At 35.8% G+C, this 27,859-nt stretch overlaps 1 protein-coding gene across 1 annotated transcript in view; it reads right to left on the bottom strand.

The window, feature by feature from the left end:
• Positions 1-14,523: 14,523 nt before the first annotated feature.
• CDKL2 (cyclin dependent kinase like 2) overlaps positions 14,524-27,859 on the bottom strand; it is a 28,014-nt gene continuing 14,678 nt past the window's right edge. The window contains 8 exon segments of the mRNA XM_017671583.3: positions 14,524-14,914; positions 15,927-16,015; positions 22,332-22,438; positions 22,622-22,745; positions 23,473-23,566; positions 24,155-24,453; positions 25,380-25,515; positions 27,139-27,275. Coding sequence (XP_017527072.3) covers positions 15,956-16,015; positions 22,332-22,438; positions 22,622-22,745; positions 23,473-23,566; positions 24,155-24,453; positions 25,380-25,515; positions 27,139-27,275 — 957 coding nt within the window. The 3' untranslated portion in view covers positions 14,524-14,914; positions 15,927-15,955.

The raw sequence follows: 27,859 nt of genomic DNA, 5'->3' as shown, positions 1-27,859 counted from the left end.
ATGCAAACGGGAAATGACAGTCTCTTCAACAGCTGGTGTGGGCAAAACTGGAGAGCTACATGCAAGAGAATGAAACTGGATTATTGTCTAACCCCATACACAAAAGTAAACTTGAAATTGATCAAAGACCTGAATGTAAGTCCTGAAACCATAAAACTCTTAGAAGAAAACATAGGCAAAAATCTCTTAAATATAAACATGAGCAACTTCTTCCTGAATACATCTCCTTGGGCAAGGTAAACAAAATTAATAATGAACTAATGGGACTACATCATGCTAAAAAGCTTCTATACAGCAAAAGACACCATGAGTAGAATAAAAAGCAGTCCTACAGTATGCAAGAGTATATTTGTAAATGACATATCTAACAAGGAGTTAACATCCAAAATATATAAAGAACTCACATACGTCAACACTGAAAAAGCAAATAACCCTATTAAAAAATGGGCGGAGGATATGAACAGACACTTCTCCAAAGAAGAAATCCAGATGGCCATGAAAAGATGCTCCACATTGCTAATTATCAGGGATATGCAAATTAAAACCACAATGAGATATCACCTCACACCAGTTAGGATGGTGAACATAGAAAAGACTAGGAACAACATGCTGGCGAGGATGTGAAGGGGAACCCTCCACATCTATACTGCTGGTGGGAATATAAACTAGTTCAACAATTATGGAAAGCAGTATGGAGGTTCCTCAAAAAACTAAAAATAGAAATACATTTGCCTAAGGGATTCCACTCCTAGGAATTTACCCTAAGAACGCAGGATCCCAGTTTCAAAAAGACAAATGCACCCCTATGTTTATTGCAGCACTATTTACAATAAGCAAGAAATGGAAACAACCTAAGTGTCCATCAGTAGATGAATGGATAAAGAAGATGTGGTACATATACACAATGGAATATTATTCAGCTATAAGAAGAAGAATATTTTTCTTGTTTCTAGGCTTTAAAGAGCTATGTAACTGTTTTCTATGGATAGAGTGTATCTTTGGTTTCTGTCGTTATATATTGATGTTTTTTCAGTCTGATATGGAAGTCTGGCCTCTCTGCTGATCTTCTAAGAAACACACTAATGCAAAATTTGCAAAGACCCTTTTATTTCTAATGATGCAGTATGACTCTGGCATTGCATATCCTCTGTATTGTAAAATTCAGGTGCTAATGTTCTTGTGTGTAGGAATGTGATTGTAATAAGAGTGGGCAAGGACAATTTTGTAAGTATACCTGGAGTTAAGTACTGCACTTATTGAAAAAAGAGGTATATGTAGGAGATGGGAAGCAGGGTTGCCAAATGATTAGAACTAGTTACTCTTTGGTGGGCCAGTTGCTGTTGAACTCTCCAGCGGAAGAGGCTTTGGGAAAGGAATATACACTGTTATGGACTTCACTTCTGGCCACTGATAGTTTGAAGGTGATATTAGAACCCAGAGATACTGCTGATGTTTTCTCAGACTCTTGGCCCTTCCCAAAAGCTTTCATCAGGATGCAAAATCATTTACTTATGTATCAGATTAAAGATGGCAACGTGAGAGGAGAGACAGAGGCTTCCTCCTAAAACTGGATACAATTAGAAAATAGAGTTGGCGCAACTAATCTTGAGAGAGCAACAGAAAAGAGGACAGCGTCAGACTGCACACACCTGGAGAAAAGGGCAGACCTCACCAAATGGGGTAATGTACCAGAGCTGTGCCTCCATGGGACCTGAGCCCTTCCCCCTCCCCAGCTCACTGGTGGAAGGAAGAGAAACGGAGCAGGGAGGGAGTGGAAGGCTTGGGACCGCTGAATACCTAGCTCTGGAGATCTGTGCTGGGAGCACAAACCTACATTTCATGGTGCTTTCATGAGCCTCGCATGACTACCAGGTTGGAAAGTTAATACAGACAGAGTTCCTGGGGAGACTGGGATTCTGGCCACTTGTGGAAAGCAGGGATCCCTATCCAGCTGCTCTGGGACAAAAACTTATACCTGTGTGCTCAGCCCACTGGCTCAGGCAGTGGAGACAGGCACAGAAGCCGGGAGGCAGGGAACAGCTCTTTCCTCCCCCCAGGCACAAGTACCACTCCCCTGTGACCCCTGACATTGCTTCAGGGGCTGAGCAGCTCCAGAATAGAGCTTCTGGACACTAGAGTGCGCCATATACAAACATGAACTGCCAAAGGAACCTTGTCCAGAGTAAAATTATTAATACAACTCCCGAGAAAGATTTAAATGATATGGACCTCATGACTCTTCCTGAAAGGGTGTTCAAAATAAAAATTATCAACATTCTAATGGAGGTACAGAAAGACATCCAAGAACTAAGGAATGAATTCAGGTTGGAGATCCAATCGTTGAAGAGCACGATGGAAGGTATTAAAAGCAGGTTGGATACAGTGGAGGAGACAATAAATGAAATAGAAACTAGAGAAGAGGAATACAAAGAAGCTGAGGCACACAGAGAAAAAAGGATCTCTAAAAAATGAAAGAATATTGAGAGAACTGTGTGACCAATCCAAGTGGAACAATATTCGCATTACAGGGATACCAGAAGAAGAAGAGAGAGAGAAAGGGATAGAAAGTGTCTTTGAGGAGGTAGCTGCTGAAAACTTCCCCAATCTGGGGAAGGACATAGTATCTCAGGCCATGGAGATCCACAGATCTCCCAACACAAGGGACCCAAGGAAGACAACACCAAGACACATAGTAATTGAAATGGGGAAGATCAAGGATAAGGACACACTGCTAAAAGCAGCCAGAGACAGAAATAAGATCACATACAAAGGAAAGCCCATCCGGCTAACATCAGACTTCTCAGCAGAAACCTTACAGGCCAGAAGGGAGTGGCATGATGTATTTAATGCCATGAAGCAGAAGGGCCTGGAACCAAGATTACTTAATCCAGCAAGATTATCATTTAAATTTGAAGGAGGTCTTAAACAATTTCCAGATAAGCAAAAGCTGAGAGAATTTACCTCCCACAAACCATCTCTACAGTCTATTTTGGAAGGACTGCTATAGATGGAAGTGTTCCTAAGGTTGAATAGCTGTCACCCAAGGTAATAAAACCACAGTAAAGAAAGTAGAACAGCTAATTATGAAGCAAATGCAAAATTAAATGAACTATCCTCAAAGTCAATCAAGGGATAGACAAAAAGTACAGAATTTGATACCTAATATATAAAGAATGAAGGAGGAAGAAAAAGGAGGAGAAATAGAAAAGAACCTTTAGATTGTATTTGTAACAGCATACTAAGTGAGTTAAGTTAGACTTTTAGATAGTAAGGAAAGTAACCTGGAACCTTGGGTAACCACGAATCTAAACCCTGAAATAGCAATAAGTACATACCTATTGATAATCACCATAAATGTAAATGGACTGAATGCACCAATCAAAAGACATAGAGTCACTGAATGGATAAAAAAACAAGACCCATCTATATGCTGCTTACAAGAGACTCACCTTAAACCCAAAGACATGCACAGACTAAAAGTCAAGGGATGGAAAAAGATATTTCATGCAAACAATAGGGAGAAAAAAACAGGTGTTGCAGTACTAGTATCAGACAAAATGGACTTCAAAACAAAGAAAGTAACAAGAGATAAAGAAGGGCATTACATAATGATAAAGGGCTCAGTCCAACAAGAGGATATAACCACCATAAATATATATGCACCCAACAGAGGAGCACCAGCATATGTGAAACAAATACTAAGAGAACTAAAGGAGGAAATAGAATGCAATGCATTCATTTTAGGAGACTTCAACACACCATTCACTCCAAAGGACAGATCCACAAGACAGAAAATAAGTAAGGACACAGAGGCACTGAACAACACAATAGAACAGATGGACTTAATAGACATCTATAGAACTCTACATACAAAGCAACAGGATACACATTCTTCTCAAGTGCACATGGATCATTCTCCAGAATAGACCACATACTAGCCCACAAAAAGAGCCTCAGTAAATTCCAAAAGATTGAAATTCTACCAACTTTTCAGACCACAAAGGTATACAACTAGAAATAAATTCTACAAAGAAAACAAAAAGGCTCACAAACACATGGAGGCTTAACAACATGCTTCTAAATAATCAATGGATCAATGAACAAATCAAAATAGAGATCAAGGAATATATAGAAACAAATGACAACAACAACACAAAGACCCAACTTCTGTGGGATGCAGTGAAAGCAGTCTTAAGAGGAAAGTATATAGCGATCCAGGCACACTTGAAGAAGGAAGAACAATCCCAAATGAACAGTCTAACATCACAATTATTGAAACTGGAAAAAGAAGAACAAATGAGGCCTAAAGTCAGCAGAAGGAGGGACATAATAAAGATCAAAGAAGAAATAAACAAAATTGAGAAGAATAAAACAATAGAAAAAATCAACAAAAACAAGAGCTGGTTCTTTGAGAAAATAAACGAAATAGATCAGCCTCTAGCCAGACTTATTAAGAGAAAAAGAGAATCAACTCACATCAACAGAATCAGAAATGAGAAAGGAAACATCATGACGGACCCCACAGAAATACAAAGAATTAATAGAGACTACTATGAAAACCTATATGCTAAGAAGCTGGAAAACCTAGAAGAAATGAATAACTTCCTAGAAAAATACAACCTTCCAAGACTGACCAAGGAAGAAACACAAAATCTAAACAAACCAATTACCAGCAAAGAAATTGAAGTGGTAATCAAAAAACTACCCAGGAACAAAACCCCCAGGCCAGATGGATTTACCTCAGAATTTTATCAGACATACAGAGAAGACAAAATACCCATTCTCCTTAAAGTTCTCCAAAAAATAGAAAAGGAGGGAATACTCCCAAACTCATTCTATGAAGCCAACATTATCCTAACACCAAAACCAGGCAAAAACCCCACCAAAAAAAGAAAATTACAGACCAATTCCCTGATGAATGTAGATGCAAAAATACTCAACAAAAAATTAGCAAACCAAATTCAAAAATACATCAAAAGAATCATACACCAAGACCAAGTGGGATTCATCCCAGGGATGCAAGGATGGTTCAACATTCGGAAATCCATCAAGATCATCCAGCACATCAACAAAAAGGACAAAAAACACATGATCATCTCCATAGGTGCTGAAAAAGCATTCGACAAAATTTAACATCTATTCATGATAAAACTCTCAGCAAAAATGGGTATATAGGGCAAGTACCTCAACATAATAAAGGCCATCTATGATAAGCCCACAGCCAACATCATACTGAACAGCGAGAAGCTGAAAGCTTTTCCTCTGAGATCAGAAACAAGACAGGGATGCCCACTCTCCCCACTGTTATTCAACATAGTACTGGAGGTCCTAGCCACGGCAATCAGACAAAACAAAGAAATACAAGCAATCCAAATTGGTAAAGAAGAAGTTAAACTGTCACTATTTGCAGATGACATGATACTGTACATAAAAAACCCTAAAGACTCCACTCCAAAGCTACTATAACTAATATCAGAATTCATCAAAGTTGCAGGATACAAAATTAATATGCAGAAATCTGTGCTTTCCTATACACTAACAATGAACTAATAGAAAGAGAAATCAGGAAAACAATTCCATTCACAATTGCATCAAAAAAATAAAATACTTAGGAATAAACCTTACCAAGGAAGTGAAAGACCTATACCCTGAATACTATAAGACACTCTTAAGAGAAATTAAAGAGGACACTAACAAATGGAAACTCATCCCGTGCTCTTGGCTAAGAAGAATTAATATTGTCAAAGTGGCCATCCTGTCCAAAGCAATATACAGATTTGATGCAATCCCTATCAAATTACCAACAACATTCTTTAACGAACTAGAACAAATAGTTCAAAACTTCATATGGAAATACCAAAGACCCCAAATAGCCAAAGCAATCCTGAGAAAGAAGAATAAAGTGGGGAGGATCTCGCTCCCCAACTTCAAGCTCTACTACAAAGCCACAATAATCAAGACAGTTTGGTACTGGCACAAGAAGAGAGCCACAGACCAGTGGAACATAATAGAGACCCATATATTAACCCAAACATTTATGGTCAATTAATATATGATAAAGGAGCCATGGACATACAATGGGGAAATGACAGTCACTTCAACAGATGGTGCTGGCAAAACTGGACAGCCACATGTAGGAGAATGAAACTGGATCACTGTCTAACCCCATACACAAAAGTAAACTCCAAATGGATCAAAGACCTGAATGTAAGTCATGAAACCATAAAACTGTTAGAAAAAAACATAGGCAAAAATCTCTTGGACATAAACATGAGTGACTTCTTCATGAACAGATCTCCCCGGGCAAGGAAACAAAAGCAAAAATGAACAAGTGGGACTATATCAAGCTGAAAAGCTTCTGTACAGCAAAGGACACCATCGATAGATCAAAAAGCTACCCTACAGTATGGGAGAATATATTCATAAATGACAGATCCGATAAATGGTTGACATCCAAAATATATAAAGAGCTCACGCACCTCAACAAAGAGCAAATAATCCAATTAAAAAATGGGCAGAGGTGCTGAACAGACAGTTCTCCAAAGAAATTCAGATGGCCAACAGACACATGAAAAGATGCTCCACATCGCTAGTCATCAGAGAAATGCAAATTAAAACCACAATGAGATATCACCTCACACCAGTAAGGATCACCACCATCCAAAAGACAAACAACAACAAATGTTGGCGAGGTTGCAGAGAAAGGGGAACCCTCCTACACTGCTGGTGGGAATGCAAATCAGTTCAACCATTGTGGAAAGCAGTATGGAGGTTACTCAAAAAGCTCAGAATAGAAATACAATGTGACCCAGGAATTCCACTTTAGGAATTTAGCCTAAGAATGCAGCAGCCCAGTTTGAAAAAGACAGGTGCACCCCTATGTTTATCGCAGCACTATTTACAATAGCCAAGGTATGGAAGCAACTTAAATGTCCATCAGTAGATGAATGGATAAAGAAGATGTGGTACATATACACTGTGGAATATTACTCAGCCATAAGAAAAAAACAGATCCTACCTTTTGCAACAACATGGATGGAGCTAGAGGGTATTATGCTCAGTGAAATAAGCCACGTGGAGAAAGACAAGCACCAAATGATTTCACTCATATGTGGAGTATAAGAACAGAGAATAACTGAAGGAACAAAATAGCAGAATCACAGAACCCAAGAATGGACTAACAGTTACCAAAGGGAAAGGGACTGGGCAGGAGGGGTAGGAATGGAGGGATAAGGGCAGGGAAAAAGAAAGAGGGCATTACGATTAGCATGTATAATGTGGGGGGAGCATAGGGAGGGATGTGCAACACAGTGTAGACAAGTAGTGAATCTATAGCATCTTACTACACTGATGGACAGTGACTGTAATGGGGTTTGTGGGGAGGGACTTGGTGAAGTGGGGAATCTAGTAACCATAATGTTCTTCATGTAATTGTAGGTTAATGATAATAAAATGAATTTTAAAAAAAGAAAAAAAATCATTTACTTACAGTCCACACATCTTTTCTAATGCACTGGTTCACAACTTTTAGGTGGGATAGCTAAACGAATTTGGCTCCAGGGTTTTTGGTTTCTGGGCTTCCAGTCAAGCTCTGCTGCATTTATTTTAGTGATTGGTTGTTAAGGAGGCCAGAATTTGTGTGTGTGTGTGTGTGTGTGTGTGTGTGTGTTTTGCCTTAACTGGTTAACAGTGTGTTCTTTTTTCCAAAATGCATTGACTAGAAATTAGATAAAAAATTTAATTACTACTTCTCTCTACTACTTTGAGGAGATTAATACTGAAATTCTAACCTTAGACACTTGGGCCTCAAAAGAGTAGGACATTCAGGGGAAGGCAAATTATGGGGTTCCAATGTAGAAGTCTGTTAAGTGGTTAAATTAAAATTTAGTCTTGATTTTGAAACTCTGTCTTTAATCTCTGACCAGGTGTTTGGCTAGATTTGTATGGCTAACATGCTGAACAAAATTAGTGCCAAAATTAGGCATTAATAGGCTTCACATTAAAATATTATTATTTCAGTTTTACCTTGAAAAACATTGCCAATAGACTACAGCATGAAAAGCTGATAACACTTAAAAACTAAGTGGCTCTCCAGCTTATTTCAATGTTATTTTTATTTGAAGATCAGTGTGAAAATATCATTTCAATGTCTGAAGGCTTAGGATCAGCTACCTTCTCATTTCTGTATTTGCTTTTAGTGCCTTTTGCCTATTAAGACACTTTACGAATTTTGGAATTAAGGAAGTAAACATTATTTACCGTCAGTCCAAGTTGAGCTTGAGAATCATATGTGGTTAGAACATTGGCAGAGCTACTTGAAACAGAAGATCTTGCAAATTGGGGCTATAAATGCTGAACCAAAATAATACTTTTTTTCAGTTTAAGGTTACTTTATCTCTCTTACAAGGAAACTTGTAATGATGAAGCCACATACTAATAGGAACTATGTATATGTCCCGGTGAGGGGAAATGGGCTTATTGTGTGTATGTATGTTTTAAAATTAATGAATATTATATCTTACTGAGTTCATTAGATGGTTTTATTTGCATTTATTTGATTAAGAAAATACAGATAATGTATACAATACTGTATGGTACTTAACAAATAAGTTTGAAATAATCTGTTAATTCTTTTTTGGAAACTTCGGATATGGGGGTGGTAAGTAAATTTTCTTGTAAAGCCAGTGATACATGCAGCCTGGTCATAAAGTACCATGCTTTTTAAAGACTATTTGGTAAAAGTTGTGACAGACTTAGGCTCAGAACCTGATTCTCCTGGTTGAGAATCCCTTGCTTGGATGGAATAGCTTACTTTCTATTGTAATGGGGACATAGAAGATGTGTTTTCTTATGTGACTCTCTCATTGTTGCATCCTTTATCTTAACTGTGCTACAGTATAAGGCTGGATCTGCACTAAATTGTGAGTCACGCTGAAAAATGTTTTTGACTTGTTTTCTAAGCCCTCTTCTATATACCTGAACCACTGGCAGGGAATTAGAAACGCCAGTATCACTGCTCCTAAGACTCTAAGGCTAGTCCTAGAGAACAGGACTAAATGGATTTTCTTTATTGTTTTGTGCTAAGTGTTTTTACATTAGAAATGGGTCCTTAAACAATGCTCTATGTGAATGAAAAACTATGTTCTCACATAGGCTTTTTAAAGTATTTTTTTCTCTTCATATCTTCATATGTGAAATAACTTGAAAATATAATTAAAGTACAGCTTATGTGTTTCTTAATATGTCCTGAGAAGTAGCTTAGTACAAATCTTGACATGACTTGTCATAACTTGTAAGTAACATGATTTAGAGCTTTGAGTTTAAAGATGTTTGTGATTATCTGATGTGGATATCTGAGAAATTTTCTTTAGAAAAACCAAAACCCATCTACAAAATGTCATTTTCCTTTGCTTTCAGTGAAATTTATTTCCCCCTATTGCACAGCCTTATTTAATCTCTTCTTGTCCTACTTTGACATGAAGAATTATCTTCTGTAGACAGGAGGAAGGTTCTAGAAAAATTTTGGAAAATGTGTTGTTGGTTAACATGAACTAAAATAAAAAAGTGGGGAAATAAAACCAAAATACCTCAATTCAGCATAGTTTTCTGTCCTTGGACCAGGGTAAGATCTCCTATTGGTCAAGAGAATAGTTTTTTAGTCAATTTATCTCCATGCCTCTAGATCTGGAAAGTGAGCTCCATTAATATTGCTGCTAGAATTTAAAACTATCCTTCCACCCTATGACAACACTGTTTCAATTGGTTACTTTCCTCTTCAACCTGTGTTTAGTGCTCTTCCTTGGATCATCAGTCCTTTTGTTTACATGTATACTACCTGTCTGTCTCTCGCCCCACGTAACCACCAGTCACTTCTCAGTTTCTGATATTTTGTTCATTTTGTTTTGTTTTGTTTTTATATTCTACAAATAAATAAAATCTTACGGTATTCGTCTTCCTCTACTTGGTTTATTTCACTGAGCATAATACCCTCTAGATCCATCCATGTTATTGCAAATGGCAAGATTTTTTTATGACTGTATAATACTCCATTGTGTATATATACCACCTCTTTATCCACTCTCCTATTGATGGACATTTAGTTGTTTCCATAACTTGGGTATTGTAAATAATGCAATGATATACATAGGGATTTCAAATCAGGGATTTTGTTTTCTTTGGTAAATTCCTAGGAGTGAAATTATTGGATCAAATGGTATTTCTATTTTTAGTTTTTTTGAGGAACCTCCATACTGCTTTCCATAGCAGGCGTAATTTACATTCCAAGCAACAGTGTAGGAGGGTTCCCTTTTCTCCACATCCTCACCAACATTTGTTATTTCTTGTCTTTCAGATAGTGGCTGTTCTAACTGGTGTGAGGTGACTTCTCATTATGGTTTTGATTTGCATTTCCCTGATGATTAGCAATGCACAGCATCTTTTCATGTGCCTGTTGGTCATCTGTATTTCTTCCTTGGAGAAATTTCTGTTCACATCCTCCACCCATTTTTTGAGTTATTTGTTTTTTGGGTATTGAAGCGTATGAGTTCTTTATATATTTTGGATGTTAACTCCTTATCAATGAATCATTTACAAATATATTCTTCCATACTGTAGGTTGCCTTTTTGTTCTGATAGTGTCCTTTGCTGAACAGAAGCTTTTTAGTTTGATGTAGTCCCATTTGTTTGCTTTTTATTTTGATTCCTTTTCCCAAGGAGGTGTGTCCAGGAAAAAAATTGCTCATGCTTATATTAAAGAGATTTTTGCCTGTTTTCTTCTAAGAGTTTTATGGTTTCATGATTTACATTCAGGTCTTTGATCCATTTTGAGTTTATTTTTGTGTATGGAGTTAAGCAGTAATGTAATCCAGTTTCATTCTCTTGCATGTAACTGTCCAGTTTTCTCAACACCAGTTATTTAGAGGTTGTCTTTTCCTCAATGTATATTCATGGCTCCTTTATCCTATATTAATTGAGCATATATGTGTGGGTTTATATCTGGGCTCTCTATTCTGTTCCATTGATCTATAGGTCTGGTCTTGTGCCAGTACCATACTGCTTTGATTACTATAGATTTGTGGTATAGCTTGAAGTCAGGGAGTATAGTGCCCCCAGCTTGGTTCTTTCTCAGGATTGCTTTGGCTATTTGGGGTCTTTTATGGTTCCATATGAACTTTAGAATTATTTGTCCTAGTTCATTGAAAAATGCCATTGGTATTTTATTAAGGATTGCACTGAATCTGTAAATTGCTTTGGGTAGGATTTCTATCCATGAGCATGGGTTAGATTTCTATTTATTTGTGTCTTCTTTAATTCTTCTCATGAATATCTTAACAGTTTTCAGAGTACAGGTACTTTTACTTCCTTGGTTAGGTTTATTCCTAGGTATTATTCTTTTTGATAAGATAAGCTTCATTTGATATTTTGATTAATTCTGCCAAATTGTCCTCTAAAAATGCTCTACCAATATACATTCTCATCAACAGTGTTAAAGAAAATGTTTCCCCACACCTGGCCATACTTGATACTACTAATACTTTCCTTTTTGATCAATCTGTTGGGTGAAAATTATCTTTAGTTTACATTTTCTTGATTATTACTAAGGTTGCACATATTTACATATATTTTTTGTTTTCACATATTTATTGGTGTTTTGGGTTCCTTCTGTGAATAAAGAATATGAAAGTTCTTTAAAAAAAAAAGTAAAATGGATTTTAGCTTGACTATTAGAGATTTTCCTTTATAGATATATTTCTTACCACATGAAAACAAAGGCAAACACCAGATGCAGGTGATATAGTTTGAGTCAAACTATGTCATAATCAAAAGTTATATTGTACTGGGAAGTACAAATGAGCCAGAAGAATGCATTTTTCATTACATTTGCCTTTTTAGAGCAAGGTAGTCAGGTCCCCCTCCTTTGCTGGGTTTTGGGAGGAAATAAGTTAATGAGAGATAAGCATTTCACCCCTCTAGAGTAGAGGCATGAAGGAGAAGTCAGTTCTGCTTGGATGAACAGGAATTATTTAAGGAGAGTTATGAAAGTTCTGAGCTTGGGAGTTGCTGATGATGGCCTTACACCCATTTCACTCGGATGACGCCCTTTCCTTTGATCTGTTGCCCAGGACCATCCCGTGCTGCCAAGCCGTGATCCAGGAGGTGGCGGTAAAGCCCTACTCACGTAAGCCATATCCTTCACAGGGGCAAAGTGCTAATAACACTGTTGAGTTTTAACCGCATCTTTTACTTTTGTCCATGCAATAAACAGTCTCCTTTTCCCATTTCTAAGGCCCCAGTGTTAAGGAGTGCTTAATCTGTTTGAACCCTAGGGGTTCTGCTATGTTCAGAGGTTCCTCAAGTTTCTTGTAAAGACATTTTTGTCAGCTTCGACTCCCTGGGCTCAACTTCAACCCACGTGGTGGTTGTAGAAGTACTTGACATCTGACATCCTCCATTTCTCTCTTTGAGACCCAAACCTCCAACCAAACTTTCCCTCCTCCTTCCAATTAACAACTAGCCTCTCCCAAGTATCACTGAATGTCAGTCCCAGCTCAACCCATCTAGATGCCCCGTGACTCTTACAACCAATGCATGAATCATTATAAGGTTGTAGTGTGGGATGTAGGACTAGGATTTTATTATTAACTTATCTTCAAGGCATGGATAAACTCAAGATTAATTTTACATGTATGTGTTTTGTTTTGTTTTTTTTAGTTTAGAATTCAAACATGCTGTAAAGAGGAAGAAAAATGATTAGGAATTATGTACGTGATGCAACAGGACTAGTTCTTATAGAGCAACATACAATTACTTTTAACCACCTGCTTTTACAGTTTCAATTTCACAACAGCATCCCTGACCATTTCCCTGTACATGCATGATTAATACTTTTTAAATTCCAATGACAGTAATTGTAACATGCTCAAATCCCTAGTTAAGAATTGAACTATTGTGTCAGCATATTTTTAAACATAAAAAGAATAAAGAACCCAGAAGACAGAAAAATCTCAAGAGCAAAAAGTATTGGGGATTAAAAATTTTTTAAGTAAAATTTCAGGGGAAACAGGACATGGTAAAAAGCCACTGGTCTTTCTTTACCAATTCAATAGCTGCATATTAGAAACAAGTGTTATCATAATGGGTTTTCCCTGAATTTTTACAACCTGACCACATCTTGTAAAGGCCCACTCTCTGTGCCAGTTTTGCTCTTACTACCCGAATTAATTTGGCTGATAGTTTCTGCTATGCCATTGGATAATTTAGAATGCACGAAGAACATTCAAACTAATGATACAGTAGATGGTAACAGTAACTCTAACCTGAGCAAGAGTAAGTGGATTCTGTTTGCTACCAAACATTATAGTATTTTATAGCAACCACAAAAGGTCATTTGGTTCTCCTGTTACAATGACTGTGAAAGTAAGCAGAAACTCTTGCTGTTATTACTACTGACCACAAACACAAAGACAAGATGTGTGTATAAGGCATAACTTAACATACAAAATTCCTTTGGAAATCATTCCATTGTTTTTTTTTTTTGCTCAGAATTTTCAATCACAAAATACCCCAGTAAACAAAAGTAAGAATTTCAAACCTAGAACAGTTCGTCTAATCTCAAGTACACGTCAAAACCTCAAACTTAAATACTTTAAAAGCTCATGTAGGAGTGGCATCCTCCCCAAAGTCAAGGTCCTGTTCTCTGGTGGACAGCAGGGACAGCCTGGCCTGGCGTGTGGCTGTCCTTCTCTGGTTTGGGGGCACTTTTAACACAGCTTTCCCAGTGTAGTTTTCCCAAGATCTATTCTCCTTTCTAACCCTCTTTTTCTTTGTACCCTCAAGTCATCTCCTTCTTCTGACCCCTGAGGCTCTCAGCTGGCAGAGGTACACCTAAACATAGCCCTCCTGTTGCTAACTCCTTTGTGTTTTTTTTCTTATATATATATTTTTTATTTTGGTATCATTAATATACAATCACATGAGCAACATTGTGGTTATTAGATTCCCCCCAATATCAAGTACCCACAACACACCCCATTACAGTCACTGTCCATCAGCATAGTAAGATGCTATAGAGTCACTACTTGTCTTCTCTGTGCTATACTGCCTTCCCTGTGCTCCACCCTACATTATGTATGCTAATCATAATGCTTCTCAGTCCTCTTATCCCTCCCTTCCCACTCACCCTCCCCAGTCCCTTTCCCTTTGGTAACTGTTAGTCCATTCTTGGGTTCTGTGAGTCTGTTGCTGTGTTGTTCCTTCAGTTTTTCTTTGTTCTTATACTCCACAGATGAGTGAAATCATTTGGTACTTGTCTTTCTCCACCTGGCTTATTTCACCTAGCATAATACCCTCTAGCTCCATCCATGTTGTTGCAAATGGTAGGATTTGTTTTCTTCTTATAGCTGAATAATATTCCATTGCGTATATGTACCACATCTTCTTTATCCATTCAATTGGAGTAAAGGAAACATTTTCTCTTACTCATCCTAGTTTTTGTGACCTATATTCACCAAAATCACTCTTAAATAACTGTACACATTTATTCACATAACATACAAAGTTGAACACACAAAAATAACATGACCTTTTATAATGTTTCTCTCCTCCTCCTTTTTTTTTATTTACTCACTTCTAATCTGGGGTAACTTTAAATATACAATCTACTAATAGTAAATACACATTCATTCAACAAGAACCATATCACTATTCTTTCACTGGCTATATCTTGAAATAGCATCAGAGGGGCACTTATTGCATCTTCCTTTGAAACATTTAAAAGTTTGTCTTTCCTTCTTCTGCAAGGCCTTTCTCAGAAAATGCAGGCAGCTCAGAAGTATATGATCAAAACCACGAATCTCTCCTAGGATATTTGCACTTTTTTCGCAAGAGGATGTCATCTCAAGTGTTAGAGCAGCATCTAAGAATACAAGGGGAACATATGCCACCAAATACTTTACATAAAATCTTTCTAGAAATTGATTTCTACCTCACTTTTGCACATTGTTTATATTGATAATATCAGTACAGGTATTACATAGTCTAAGAAAACCTTGGCCCATATGTATCGAAAGCAAGATTTTAAAGACGATCTTTAGGATAATAACTAACCTAAACTATCACGTGTAGCACACATCTGCTTTTATGTAAATAATGACTAATTTTGACAAAACAGACACAAGTTTTATAGAGCCTGCAGTTTATACAGCATGTATGATGAATGCACTGAAAAGCCTTCTCCAAGGGCCCTGGAAGGGACCTGTACAAATGAAGGCTTAAAATGTAAGATTTGTTCACTTCACAGTAAATTCACATTTGATGTCACAGATGTTCAAAATGCTTTGTGGAGGTTAACATATTAATTCCAATAACACAGTTATAAGAATGTAGGATTTTAGTACCATCACATTTTATAGAGTTAATGAGGTATTAAACATTGAATGACTTGTCTGAGGTCACATAGCAAATTATCATTCAAAAAGGTCTGATGTTTGGTTTTGTTTCTTTGGTACTAAAAAGCTATATTTAAAAGGAAAGCAATCATTTGGTAAAGTGCTGATCCCTCTTAATTGAGAAAAAGATTACCAAGCAATCATTTTATCTTTCTTGCTACCAAACCTGAAGGGCAAATGACTGATAAGGAAGACAAACATATTTCCTTCCAGAGCACCTGTCACCCTAAGTTCACATATCTGCATTCAGTAAAATACAAGATTAACTTAAGAGAAAGAGATGTGAACTTGATGAAAAGGAATTTCATTCTAGACACAAATGCTACTTTTGTTTTTCTAAGTAGTATAACTTCTTTATCAGGAGTTCTCATGTAATCAGTCACTAGGCAACTGCAGAATTTGGTCTTCAGCAAGCTACAAAATACTTCCCATGAAAGGTTACACAGCTTTAACTAGTTTCCAATGAGAAATCAGACCTACCCAGTTCAGAACCAAAATGACTCTCAGTGCTAGTGTTCCACTTGAGGCAAATCACCCTCCAAATCATCTGACAGGGCAGAGCTTGATACCTGTAAATTAATAATCAAGCATTATAGGTTCTCATTCATTGTAAAAGTCCCACTTCCCAAAAATTCCAATTCTTGTTGTTCAAGTATCAGATGCTTAGAATTAATTATTCACAGATCAAGTTGCTTGCACAGAAGAGGATGAAATAAAGGGAGGTTATTCTTTGACACCTTTGTGACACGTGTTAAAAGATACATCTGATGTGCTAGGGCAGTGTAGACCCACTACAATCCATCTCTCCTACTTATTACCAGAAAAACAAATGAAACAAAACCCTTTAGGAAAAATACAGAAAACAACTGAGGATGAAAGAAGGAGTCAAAACTTGGAGATGTGACCCTTCACATGGGGGTAGGTTTCCAATTTTGTTTGCTTTTCACTCCTGTGGCTTTGCCTAAAGGGTAGCTCTAGTCTCACAGTAGTGAGGAAGTGCAAGAGAGTAAATTTCCAAAAGAAATCCATCTTACAAAGACATAGAAAACAGGAAAAGGAGTCCCTGAAGGCCAAAAAGTATTGGGGGAAATTCTACCAGAAAGAGAACTGGAGAAGTGTATCTTCTAATTCCGTGTATAAACCTGCAGAAGTCTTAGTCCAATTCCCAACGTGTGCATGCATAGTAGAGTGCCAAACACACACAGCAAAGGCTTAAAGAACTGAGCTGAGGTTTGAATCACATGCCCAAGTCTCCAGTTAACCCCCAAACTACAGGCACATGACAGGGTGCAAACTAGGGTATTAGAGAGCTGAAATTCAAACTCTCACAGAAAGTAAAGCAGAATTTACAGTGTGAACAAAACTTTGGGTGACTACCTGCTAAAACAAAAATTTCAACAATCTCCAGAGGATTATAATAGGACTCAGAGGTACACAACATAACATTCGAAATGTCCAAGATACAATCTAAATGTACTGGACACAGAAAGATCTAAGAATGTGATATCTTTTTTTTAAGAGAAAAGGTAACCAAAAGATATTAATCCCGAGTTAGCCAAGATGTTGGAACTTCTTATACTAGTTATTTATATACATACACACACTTTAAAGCAGCCATTATGAATAGGTTACATGAGGTAACAGATAACATTCTTAAAGTGCATGAAGGGACATAAATTCTTAGTAGAGAACTAGAAGCTCTAAAAAAGAACTGTGTGGACATTTTAGGTCTAAGAAATAATAACAGTATCTGAAATATAAAAACTTCACTAAATGGGCTTAAGAGCAGAACGGAAATGACAAAATAAAGAGTCAAATAACTTGAACATAGATCAATAGAAATTACCCAGTCTGAAGAATAGAGAGAAAAAAGGTTAAAGAAAGTGAAGAGTCTCAGGAACCTGTGAGAAAATACTGAAAGGTCTAACATATGTGTCACTGGAAGGAGAAGAGAAAGCGAATATGAGGAAGGAAAGTGCTTGAAAAAATAATGACCAAAAATTTCCAAATGTGGTAAAAGAAATAAGTTTACAGATTCAAGAAGCTCAGCAAACCCCAACCAGGATACACTCAAAGAAAACTATGCCTAGACACATGATATTTAAACTACTAAATACAAAAGATAAAAATTAAACCTTGAAAGCAGCTAGGGGAAAATGAAGCATTACATAGAGTGGAAGAGCAATTCAAGTGCCTAAGAACCAGAAATCATAGAAATCAGAAGACAGAGAATAATATTTTCATAGTCCTGGGAGAAATAAAATTAAAGAAAACTACCAACTCAAATTTTATATCCAGTGAAAATACATTTCAAGATTGAAGGAATAACAAAGTCATTCTCAGAATTTGTCATCATCAGACCTGCTCTGCAAGAAATGCTAAAGGAAGTTTTTCAAGCTAAGAGAAATGATAACCAGAAAACAAAACTGTAATCTTTAAGAAAGAGCAACAGAAACTATAAGTGACTAGGTAAATACAGAAGACACATTTTTTCTCACAGATTATTTAAAATATTTATGACTGTTAAAAGCAAAAAGTATGACATATTGTAGTGGGGTTTTCAATGCATATAAATAGAATACATATGATAACTCTAACACTAAGTTGGAAAATATGTTTACAAGGTTTCTACATTTATAAGTGGTACAATATTTACATAGACTGAAAGATTATTTATGTATATTGTAATCCCTAGAGCAATAATTTAAAAAAATATAAAGAGATATTCCCAAAAAACAATATTAAAAAGTCAAAATACAAAAAGAAGACTGGAAAGGGAAAACAGACGAACAAACAAAAATAATACTAAAAAGACAGTCAGATCCAAAAATATTAATAATCATATTAAATGGTAATGACCTAAATATTCAGTAGTAAGTAGAATTCTAAAGGTATCTCCTTAATATTCCTATCCCTGGTTAGTCAAATTAATTTAGCTACTGTTGCAAAGGGACTTTGCACACAAAAATAAGGCTACTAATCAGCTGACCCTAAGATAAAGAAATTATCCTGTCGACCCAATGTAATCACATGTGCCCTCAAAACAGAATAAGTCAGAGAGATGAGGAAGAAGAGGAGTCAGTCAGAGTGAAAGAGTAAGAAGGATTAGAACACTGTTGCTGGCTTTAAAAGTGGAATTAGGCCATGAGCCAAGGAATGTGGGTGGCCTCTGAGAACCACCACTGGGTATCAGCCATCAAGGAAAGAGGGACCTCAGTCCCACAACCACATGGAACTACATTCTGCCAGCAACCTGAGTGAACCTGATTCTTCCCTGAATGAAACAGATTCTTCCCTACAGCCTTTAGAAAGAGACTTAGCCCTGCTGACATCTGATTTTGGTGCATGAGACACTTATGAAGAGAAGTAGCTGTGCCCAGGCTTCTGACACATGGAAAATGTGAGGTAATAACTGGATATTGTCTTAAATTGGCAGTAATTTGTTAGCAGCAATAGAAAATTAGTATACATTCCAATTAAAAGAATTGGAGTTGACAGAATCGATACAAAGCAAAGACCCAATTTATGTGCTATTGGCAAAAGAAACACTTTAAATATAACAACCAGGTAGGTTGAAAGCAAATGAAAGTAAAAAGGTATACCATGGAAACAAATTAGCATAAGTAGACTGGAGTGGCTATTTTAATCTCACATAAAATAGACTTCAAGGCACAGAGCACTACAAGAGATAACAAGACATTTCATAATGATAAAAGGGAAATGTATCAAGAATACAAAATAATTATAAGTGTTTATGTACCTAATAATAAAGATTTAAAATACATAAAGCAAAAAATAAGCAGATATAAGAAAAAAATAGACACTTCCACAATCATAGTAAAAGATTTTGATAGCACTTTTTCTGGAACTTACAAAACTAAATTAAAAAATCACTAAAGACAAATAAGATCTGAACCACCTTAATCTGACTTCATATTTATGGAATACTATATCTAACAGCTAAAGAATATACATTATTTTCAAGGGAATGAGGTTTATTCACCAAAGAAACACATTTTAGTGAATTTAAAAGAATAAAAATCATGCAAAGCATATTCTCTGACTATATGTACATTACAAATCAATACTAACAAACTATCTAGGGGAAATCCCAAAAACTATTAGACAATATGTCTCTAAATAATTCATAGGTTAAAGAAGAAATTACAAGGAAAATAAGAAAATGTTTGGACTGAATGATAATGAAAAATACAATATATCAGAATTTGTGGGACGAAGCTAAAACAGTGCTTAGAGGAAAAAATGTATAGCTATAAGTACATAATGTATAACTGTGTAGGGGTGGGGGAGTGGACACAGATTATACAATACCTTACTTACAGTATCTATTTTAGGATTGTTCCAAAAGACACATGCTAGACTGTTACAAATGTGAAATATGTGAGTTGTGTACAGAAATAAAATGCAGTTCAATCTACTGATGAATATCAAAAAGAGGCAAATCACAGCTTCTGCCAAAAGACTTGCTTTCAGTCTGCTGTTGTTTCTCTTTCCATTCAGATTTTCCACACATAAATTCTGTTATTTTGGTGTTAAAGTGTGTTTTTATATATCTATTTTCTCCTTTATTGTATTTTAAAAACTGGAAATTGAACAAGTAAATTGAAAGAAAAAATGCAAAACCAGTACAAATATAAAAAGATTAGTTCAGAAAAACAAATAAAAATGTTGAACAAGTACAAAGGCAGCCGAAGCCTTTCTTCTGTTGCATGAAACTGAATTTGGTCATGTCAACCCTGTGGTTTTGAACAAAGAACAGGTGAAAACATTGCTAGTTATCAGAGAAATGCAAATTAAAACCACAATCAGATATCACCTCACACCAGTAAGGATAGCTACCATCCAAAAGACAAACAACAACAAATGTTGGTGAGGTTGTGGAGAAAGGGGAACCCTCCTACACTGCTGGTGGGAATGTAAATTAGTTCAACCACTATGGAAAGCAGTATGGAAGTTCCTCAAAAAGCTCAAAATAGAAATACCATTTGACCCAGGAATTCCACTTATAGGAATTTAGCCTAAGGATGCAGCAGCCCAGTTTGAAAAAGACAGATGCACCCCTATGTTTATCGCAGCACTATTTACAATAGCTAAGAAATGGAAGCAACCTAAGTGTCCATCAGTAGATGAATGGATAAAGATGTGGTACATATACACAATGGAATATTATTCAGCCATAACAAGAAAACAAATCCCACCATTTGTAACAACATGAATGGAGCTAGAGGGTATTATGCTCAGTGAAATAAGCCAGGCAGAGAAAGACAAATACCAAATGATTTCACTCATCTGTGGAGTATAAGAACAAAGAAAAACTGAAGAAACAAAACAGCAGCAGAATCACAGAACCCAAGAATGGACTAACAGTTACCAAAGGGAAAGGGACTGGGGAGAATGGGTGGGAAGGGAGGAATAAGGGTAGGAAAAAAGAAAGGGGGTATTAAGATAAGCATGTATAATGTGGGGGGGGGCATGGGCATGGGGAGGGCTGTGCAACACAGAGAAGACTAGTAGCGATTCTACAACATCTTACAAAGCTGATGGACAGTGACTGTAATGGGGTTTGTGGGGGAGACTTGGTGAAGGGAGGACCCTAGTAAATATAACGTTCTTCATGTAATTGTAGATTAATGATAACAACAACAAAAAAGAACAGGAGAAAAATTCTGCACCCTTTAAAAATTCATATTAAATTTAAGTTTAGGAATTTACTAAGGCTCTGTAGTTCCTAAATGTACAATTTGTGACTGATTAATCTTCACACAACAGGAATTTGTGTTTGTTTTGATTATGTTGCTACAGACATTGCTTTTTCTCAGTATCATTAGGTAATCACCTCTGTAATTTGTTATCTTAAATGTATTAGTTCCCTTGTTTCTAGAGCTCTGCAATATTATTTAAGGAGTAACAGTAGGAAAAAGCATACATCTAGATAAGAAGGCAACATACAGGATGCTTTCTATGAAATGCAATGCTATTAAATAATGAGGATAAAGAATTAAATTACAGAACAGTTGCCTAGCATCAAGCATAGGTGAGAAGTCTGTTTGAAGAAGTAAAGGTAAAGTATAATTATACATATTCAAAGTTTGTAACTAGTTATGACTAGCTCAGGAGATTAAAAGTTTTGCCAGTTTTCTTAATGTGAAAATGAATGATATGACTGCTGTTGATATAGAAGTAGCAGAAACATAATTATAATGAAGAGTTAAAAGAAAATACAGAAAAAGATCACTACATGAAATAGCAAGTCTTTAATATGGATAGAGTAGACTGTCTTAGAGAAAAGTGTCAAATAGAAAATACATTTTAAAAGAATAAAATCAATCCCAGAGTTCCACTGCTTGAAAGATAGGTTTTAGCAGTAGACTCATAAACACTGAGAAGTTACTAGTGGTTACCAAGGGGGAAGGGTTGGGACGGGCACAGGGTGGGAGGGGAGGGGGATAAAAGGGCACAATAATTCACAATCAAAATACAACTTGATCACGGAGACTGTTGCACCACTGTGATGTACATTTGAAACAAAACATAAGATTGTATAGTAATGACACTATAATAGAAAGAAAAGAAAGATAGGTTTTAACTTTGGGATTAATGCAATGAAATACTATAAACTACCACAAAACCTATATTTATTTAAAAGCCAAAGCTAGGCTACACACACACACACACAAACACACACAATTTTTAATCTATATAAAAATTGATGACTCTAAGTGCAATGAACCACAAAACAAAATTTAACAAGCAAAATTTGATAGATCCCACCAATCCTTAAGAGCAAACTCTCCCTAAGGTACTTTAATAAATATGAAGTATGAGAGACCCAAGTTCCATCCTACCTAAAGAGTATTTCTGTACCTGATGTAATGCAATACTGGGAGTGTGCAAGTCAATAGCAGCTAGAGAAGGAATTTGAGATTCTGAATGATTTTTGTTCTCTTTCCTTATTAGCCTGGAATTTTGAGCTAGATAAAAATAGCCATAAACACATTGAAAAACTTAGACATTTTTGTTACTTTTTCACTTTTTTTATCTGTCCTTCAATATATACAAGTAACTATGAATTTTCATTTTTAATACTTGTAGTTTATTTAACATAGATTTTAAGTAATGTAAGCAAAAGAAAAAGTAAAAGCTTATAAACATACCTACACCTTCCAAGGCTCTTAGTTTGGGTAGATGATTATAGTTTAGTTCAGACAAATGGACGTCTGTCTTTGAGTATTCCCTTCTTTTCTTATGTGCCTGAAGAAGGTTCTTTTCACTAGTGACCTAATAATCATCAGAAAGGTTAACAAAATGAATTAGCTTCCAGGTAAACTAGACTTGCCCTGTTTTGTAACTACTATCTAAATGCCGTAAAATTCATGGAATTGAAGGGCTAGAATGATGAAAATTTTGAGGAACATTAATAACATACAAAACAATTTCATACAACTATTTCAAACTTCTTCCTGATGAAATTTATTAAAATGACTATCAAATGGATTACTTGGTTGCTATGAACTTCTTCATCCTCCTCTACCAACCCTCAGTGTAAGCCCTGGCAAGCAGTAAAAGGCTTAAAGAACCTTGTACATACTTCTGCTATTACAATCTGACGCTGTTTTAATTTGGTAATCCTCTACTAGACCATGAGCTTCTTGAAGAGAAAGACTCACTTACTCATCTCCAGTTTCTTAGATATAATAGATAATCATAAGTATTTGTTAAATGAATTGAACTGATAACCAATAAGAAAATTTACTGTTATCAAAAAATTTAAAACAGATGTCAATTTAATAATAACATCTTACATTTAAACTTCCAGACTTGTAAAACTTTATAAAGCTTATACTTTAAGACTTTCACATTTATTATTATAACAGGCTGAAATGATATATGCATAATTTGATTTCACTTGTGATATGTCTTCAAATAAAATTCTCAGTTTATCACTATAATATTCAATATTAATAGAAGTCTGACACTCTACTACCACCTAAAACAGTTCACTTACTGATGTGGTCACATTAATATTATAAATCCCTGATGGAGAATGTTTGTTTGGTTTAACAAATGGAATACAATACTTCTTGGTCTTCTCATCCACTCTGTAACAACAACAAAATCTAAGTTAGAACCAGCAATAATCTTTTCAAGCACAAAGCCAAACAACACAGCACCAAGTGACATGCAGCTTAATTGGAATTTAATGCTTAATTGATATACAATGCACAGAGCTGTGACAAAACATTCTGTCCTTTACTGTTACCCACAATTACCCATCCAGCCCCTGACTCCAACCAAATAAATTACCTTCTTTTCAACAAAATTCCCCACAGCAGCTTCTTTGTAAAGTAAAATGTCCACAGCTATACCATGCAGCAGTAGACCCTCAAAACCAATTATTTATTTTATTATGACAATCTCCTTTCCCATTATTAGACTGAAGTAGCTGTAGATTCTCTTCACCTTAAACAATACAAATCCTACTTTCTTAGGACTCAGGTGAGTTTTTTTTATTAAGTATTAGTAATTTTCATCACATAAGCCAAAAAAATCTTTTGAAACAGCAACCTGGCAAGAGTGAATAGCATCCAGAAGCCTGAGAGTAATACAACGTGACTGCATCGACAAGCACTTAAACTTTGCAAATATATCCCTATGCAACACTTTGTTCTTGTTTTACTGATTCGTACCTGTTACTCTGAACTCCTGAGAGAGTACTCATTCCAGAATTAACACTGGGAGCCCCTCTAGCAACGCTGTGCATAAGTGGGGGAATTGCCATTCCTGGATTCTTTGTGTGATCCATACTGCCGTTGCTGCAGTCTCTGAGGCTTGTTGAAGGCACTGTTTTGATATGGCTCATCCCATTGTCATGGAGGCAGCTGGCATTTGAAGCTCCACTGACTTTTTCAACTTTTTTTCCATCAATTTTTGACCTTTTTATTTAAAATACTTTAGAATCCTTAATTTTGGGATCAGCATTGGTATCCTGACCATTAGCAAAAATGTTAATAATATTAATGATCTGAGGAGAATGGAAAATCACCTCTTCCTGTAAGGCACTGGTCAACTAAAGCAGAATTCCACAGATACCACCTTTCACTTCCCTGTTTTCTTTATTCTACATACAAAATTAAAATAAAACCCAGGATTCTTGGTCAGACATTTCTTTCAAATGGAAATATAATTCACACTAGCTCTGATACACACACACACACACACACACACACATATGTGTATGCATATATATATACGTATATGTGTGTGTATATAATTTATATGATATACACATATATCAAATATTTATATATATTTCAGTGTAAAAACCATGGAAGAAAAAACAAGCCTGCCCACTTTTGTTCTTAAATATTTTGAGTCAGGGAACACAAAATTGAGAATTCTTTCTTCTTTTGGTTCACTTGAGAAAATGGGGGTGAGTTATTACTGGATTTGAATCAGCTTACCAAGAACAGATTGTGGTTGATGTACCAGAAAAAGTAAATGTCAAATAAGTTAAATACCGAAATATAAATTTTTAAATGTTTCACTTTATATAAAATATTAAGAATGTTATTTTTCCCTCCTGTCCTTTAAGTAAAAAATGGCGTGAGTGTGGGTGTGTGTCTGTATCCATGGGTTTATATGCAGGTACATGTGTCTAACTGTTCTTGAATGAATGTGAGTTCTTGATAAGCCCTATTGCCCAGTCTGGTACACAGTCTGGTACACAGCAGACATTCAATACATGTTAAGGTTTTTTTAAACAGGTAATATTAATAGATAAGGCATTAAGCTAAAAGTTAACAATTTATTCACCATTCGGAAAACTTTTTTAATCTTCATTTTTTCTCCAAAAATGTAAGGATATGTTAAATTCAAAATTCAATACACATTCAAACATGGACATTTATTTACCTGCACCACAAGAGTTTTTCTCTCTTGATCTAAGGGATCATCTTTATCCTTTTCTTTCTTTCTGTTTTGCGATTTTTTAGATACAGAAATATTTCTGGTATCTTTCTGTATTTTTAATTGTAGTTCCTGAGAAAATCTACATAGAAATACATTTATAAAAGAAATATAGTTACATGAGACAGATAAGTCTAGAAAAAATGGTTTTCAAGATACTTATGTTAAAATTTGAGTATTAAACTAGACCATGTTATTTAAAATGAGGAAAATCATGGCCTAGATTGGCAGTTCCCAAAAGGTAGTCTGTAGACCCTTGAAAATCCCTGAGAACCTTTCAGGAGGTTCACAACAAGGTCAAAACTAGTCTTTTCTTAATACAAAGATGACTTCTTTTTCACCACATTAACATTTGCACTAATGGTGTAAAATCAGTGGTGGGTAAAACTGCTAGAGCTTACAAAGAATTGAAGCCATGGCACCAAATAACTAGCATTTTATATTCCTATATATATAACTAGCATATTATATTCCTCATACCCATACATTCTCAGTTAAAAGGGGTGAGAGGCAGCTTCATTTAAGAATGGCTCTGATGCCAACAGGCACTATGGTTATTCAGACTTGGAATATTTGGTAGATATATTTTTAATTTAACAAAGAAACTCATCACTTCAAGGAAAGCAACTGATGATATTTGTGTCAATGATAAAATTGAAATTTTTATGCAAAATTAGAATTCTGTTAAACTTGATCTGTAAGCTTAACAGAGTCACAATGCTTAAAGGCTTTTCTGATAGAGAACATGACTTTTTGATAAACATGTCAACATTTTAAAGATCTGCAAACTACACAAATAATATTTTCCAAATGACTAATGCATGATGTTACAAAAGCATGCATGGGTTACAAAAGCATTACCTATTCAAAGTACAAGACAGACAAATGGATTTTAATTTAACGGGTTAAGAAAAGTTCACTAATATGTCTCAGATACCACAATGTGACCATTCTTTAAGAAACTACCACTGTCAAGTTTTGGTATAGCATCAAGGTTTCTGATACAGAATCACAGAAGAATACCCATTATTATCTAAAAGGATTATTAAAATACTTTTCCATATTCCAGCTTCAGATTTGTATTAGGCCAGAGTTTCTTCATATATTTCAACCAAAACAATACATCACAGCTAACTAAATGCAGAAGCAAATAGGAGAACCTAGCTATCTTTTATTAAGCTAGATATTAAATAGACATGCAAAAATATAAAGCAATGTCATAGTCATTCATCTCCCTATTTTTTGTTTTGTCAGCTGCATGGATGCCAGCAGCTGCAACAGTACAAGGGATAATGCCAGCAGCCCTGGAACCCCCTGGCTTGGCACATCAAGTTCTCCAGCACAGAGGCAGTGTCAGCAGTGCCATAGGACTAGGGGTGGTGTGAGTCCACAGCTATAGGAGATGGCACTTTTGCAAATGCATAGCACCCGAGATGATGGCACAGCTGGTACACATCTCGTAGCAACATAGAAATCAGAGACCTGAGTGGTAGATGTCACTACAGGGAGACAGAAAGAAAAGCATGAAGTGACGGCTTCCTGAACAGCAAGAGCCCTAATTTAGTGAATGCAGGGGACCACTCCTAGGAATTGCATTATTGCCAAGGGTGAATGGAGGTAGAGTGGTAAATATTTGAGATCCTATAAAGGTAGCTGGGAGGGTAAATAAGGGAAATATTTGTTGCTACTGTTACAGAGGCTTTACTTTAACTCTAGGTTGGTGTGATCTGAAAAACATGAGTCGGTACTATATCTCTCAGCAAATCCATCCATATGAAAGAAATCACGGTGTAGGAGTTCAGCACAGAAGGGCCTTTTGTCTGGGTCAATATGTAAGCATTTCTGGAAAAACAAGGAATACATACAGCTCATATCAAAGAAAAACTGCCTATGTTTACATTTCCAAATATAGTAAAACAGAAAACTACTCTTCGTAGTTAATAAATTTTAAATATCTATAATAAATTATAAATACAGCACAAATCTATACAATGACATCAGTGGTTGCTAGTGTCACAAAAAGAAAGACCATCAGACATGCAGTGTCTCTAGAATGAAATACACAAACCTCCTATGAAATAGTCTTGCCAAAAACTTCACCTGATTCTGATCATGCTCTAGCTTTTCTTTGAATCTGTAAGAAATACAGAACACAGAGGACATTAAACTATGCCATGTGGAAAATTCTAAGGAAGGGTAAACAACCTAGTTTGTTTAACAAATAAATGGCAAGGTTTAAAAAAAACGAAAGAGATGAAGAGGAGCTTAGAATTTAAGAATCTTAAAAGACATTATCAACCAATCTAGATATAGACTTCATATGGATCCTAATTCAAACTCTAAAAAAATTATGAGAAAATCCATGAAACTTTGAGCATTGATTAGGTGTTTTATGATATTAAGGAATTACTATAAATTTTTAAAAT

Source organism: Manis javanica, chromosome 5, assembly GCF_040802235.1.
Source record: "Manis javanica isolate MJ-LG chromosome 5, MJ_LKY, whole genome shotgun sequence".
NCBI lineage: Eukaryota > Metazoa > Chordata > Mammalia > Pholidota > Manidae > Manis > Manis javanica.
The sequence above is the reverse complement of the archived record's forward strand: the minus strand, read 5'-3'. Positions and strand labels throughout refer to the sequence as shown.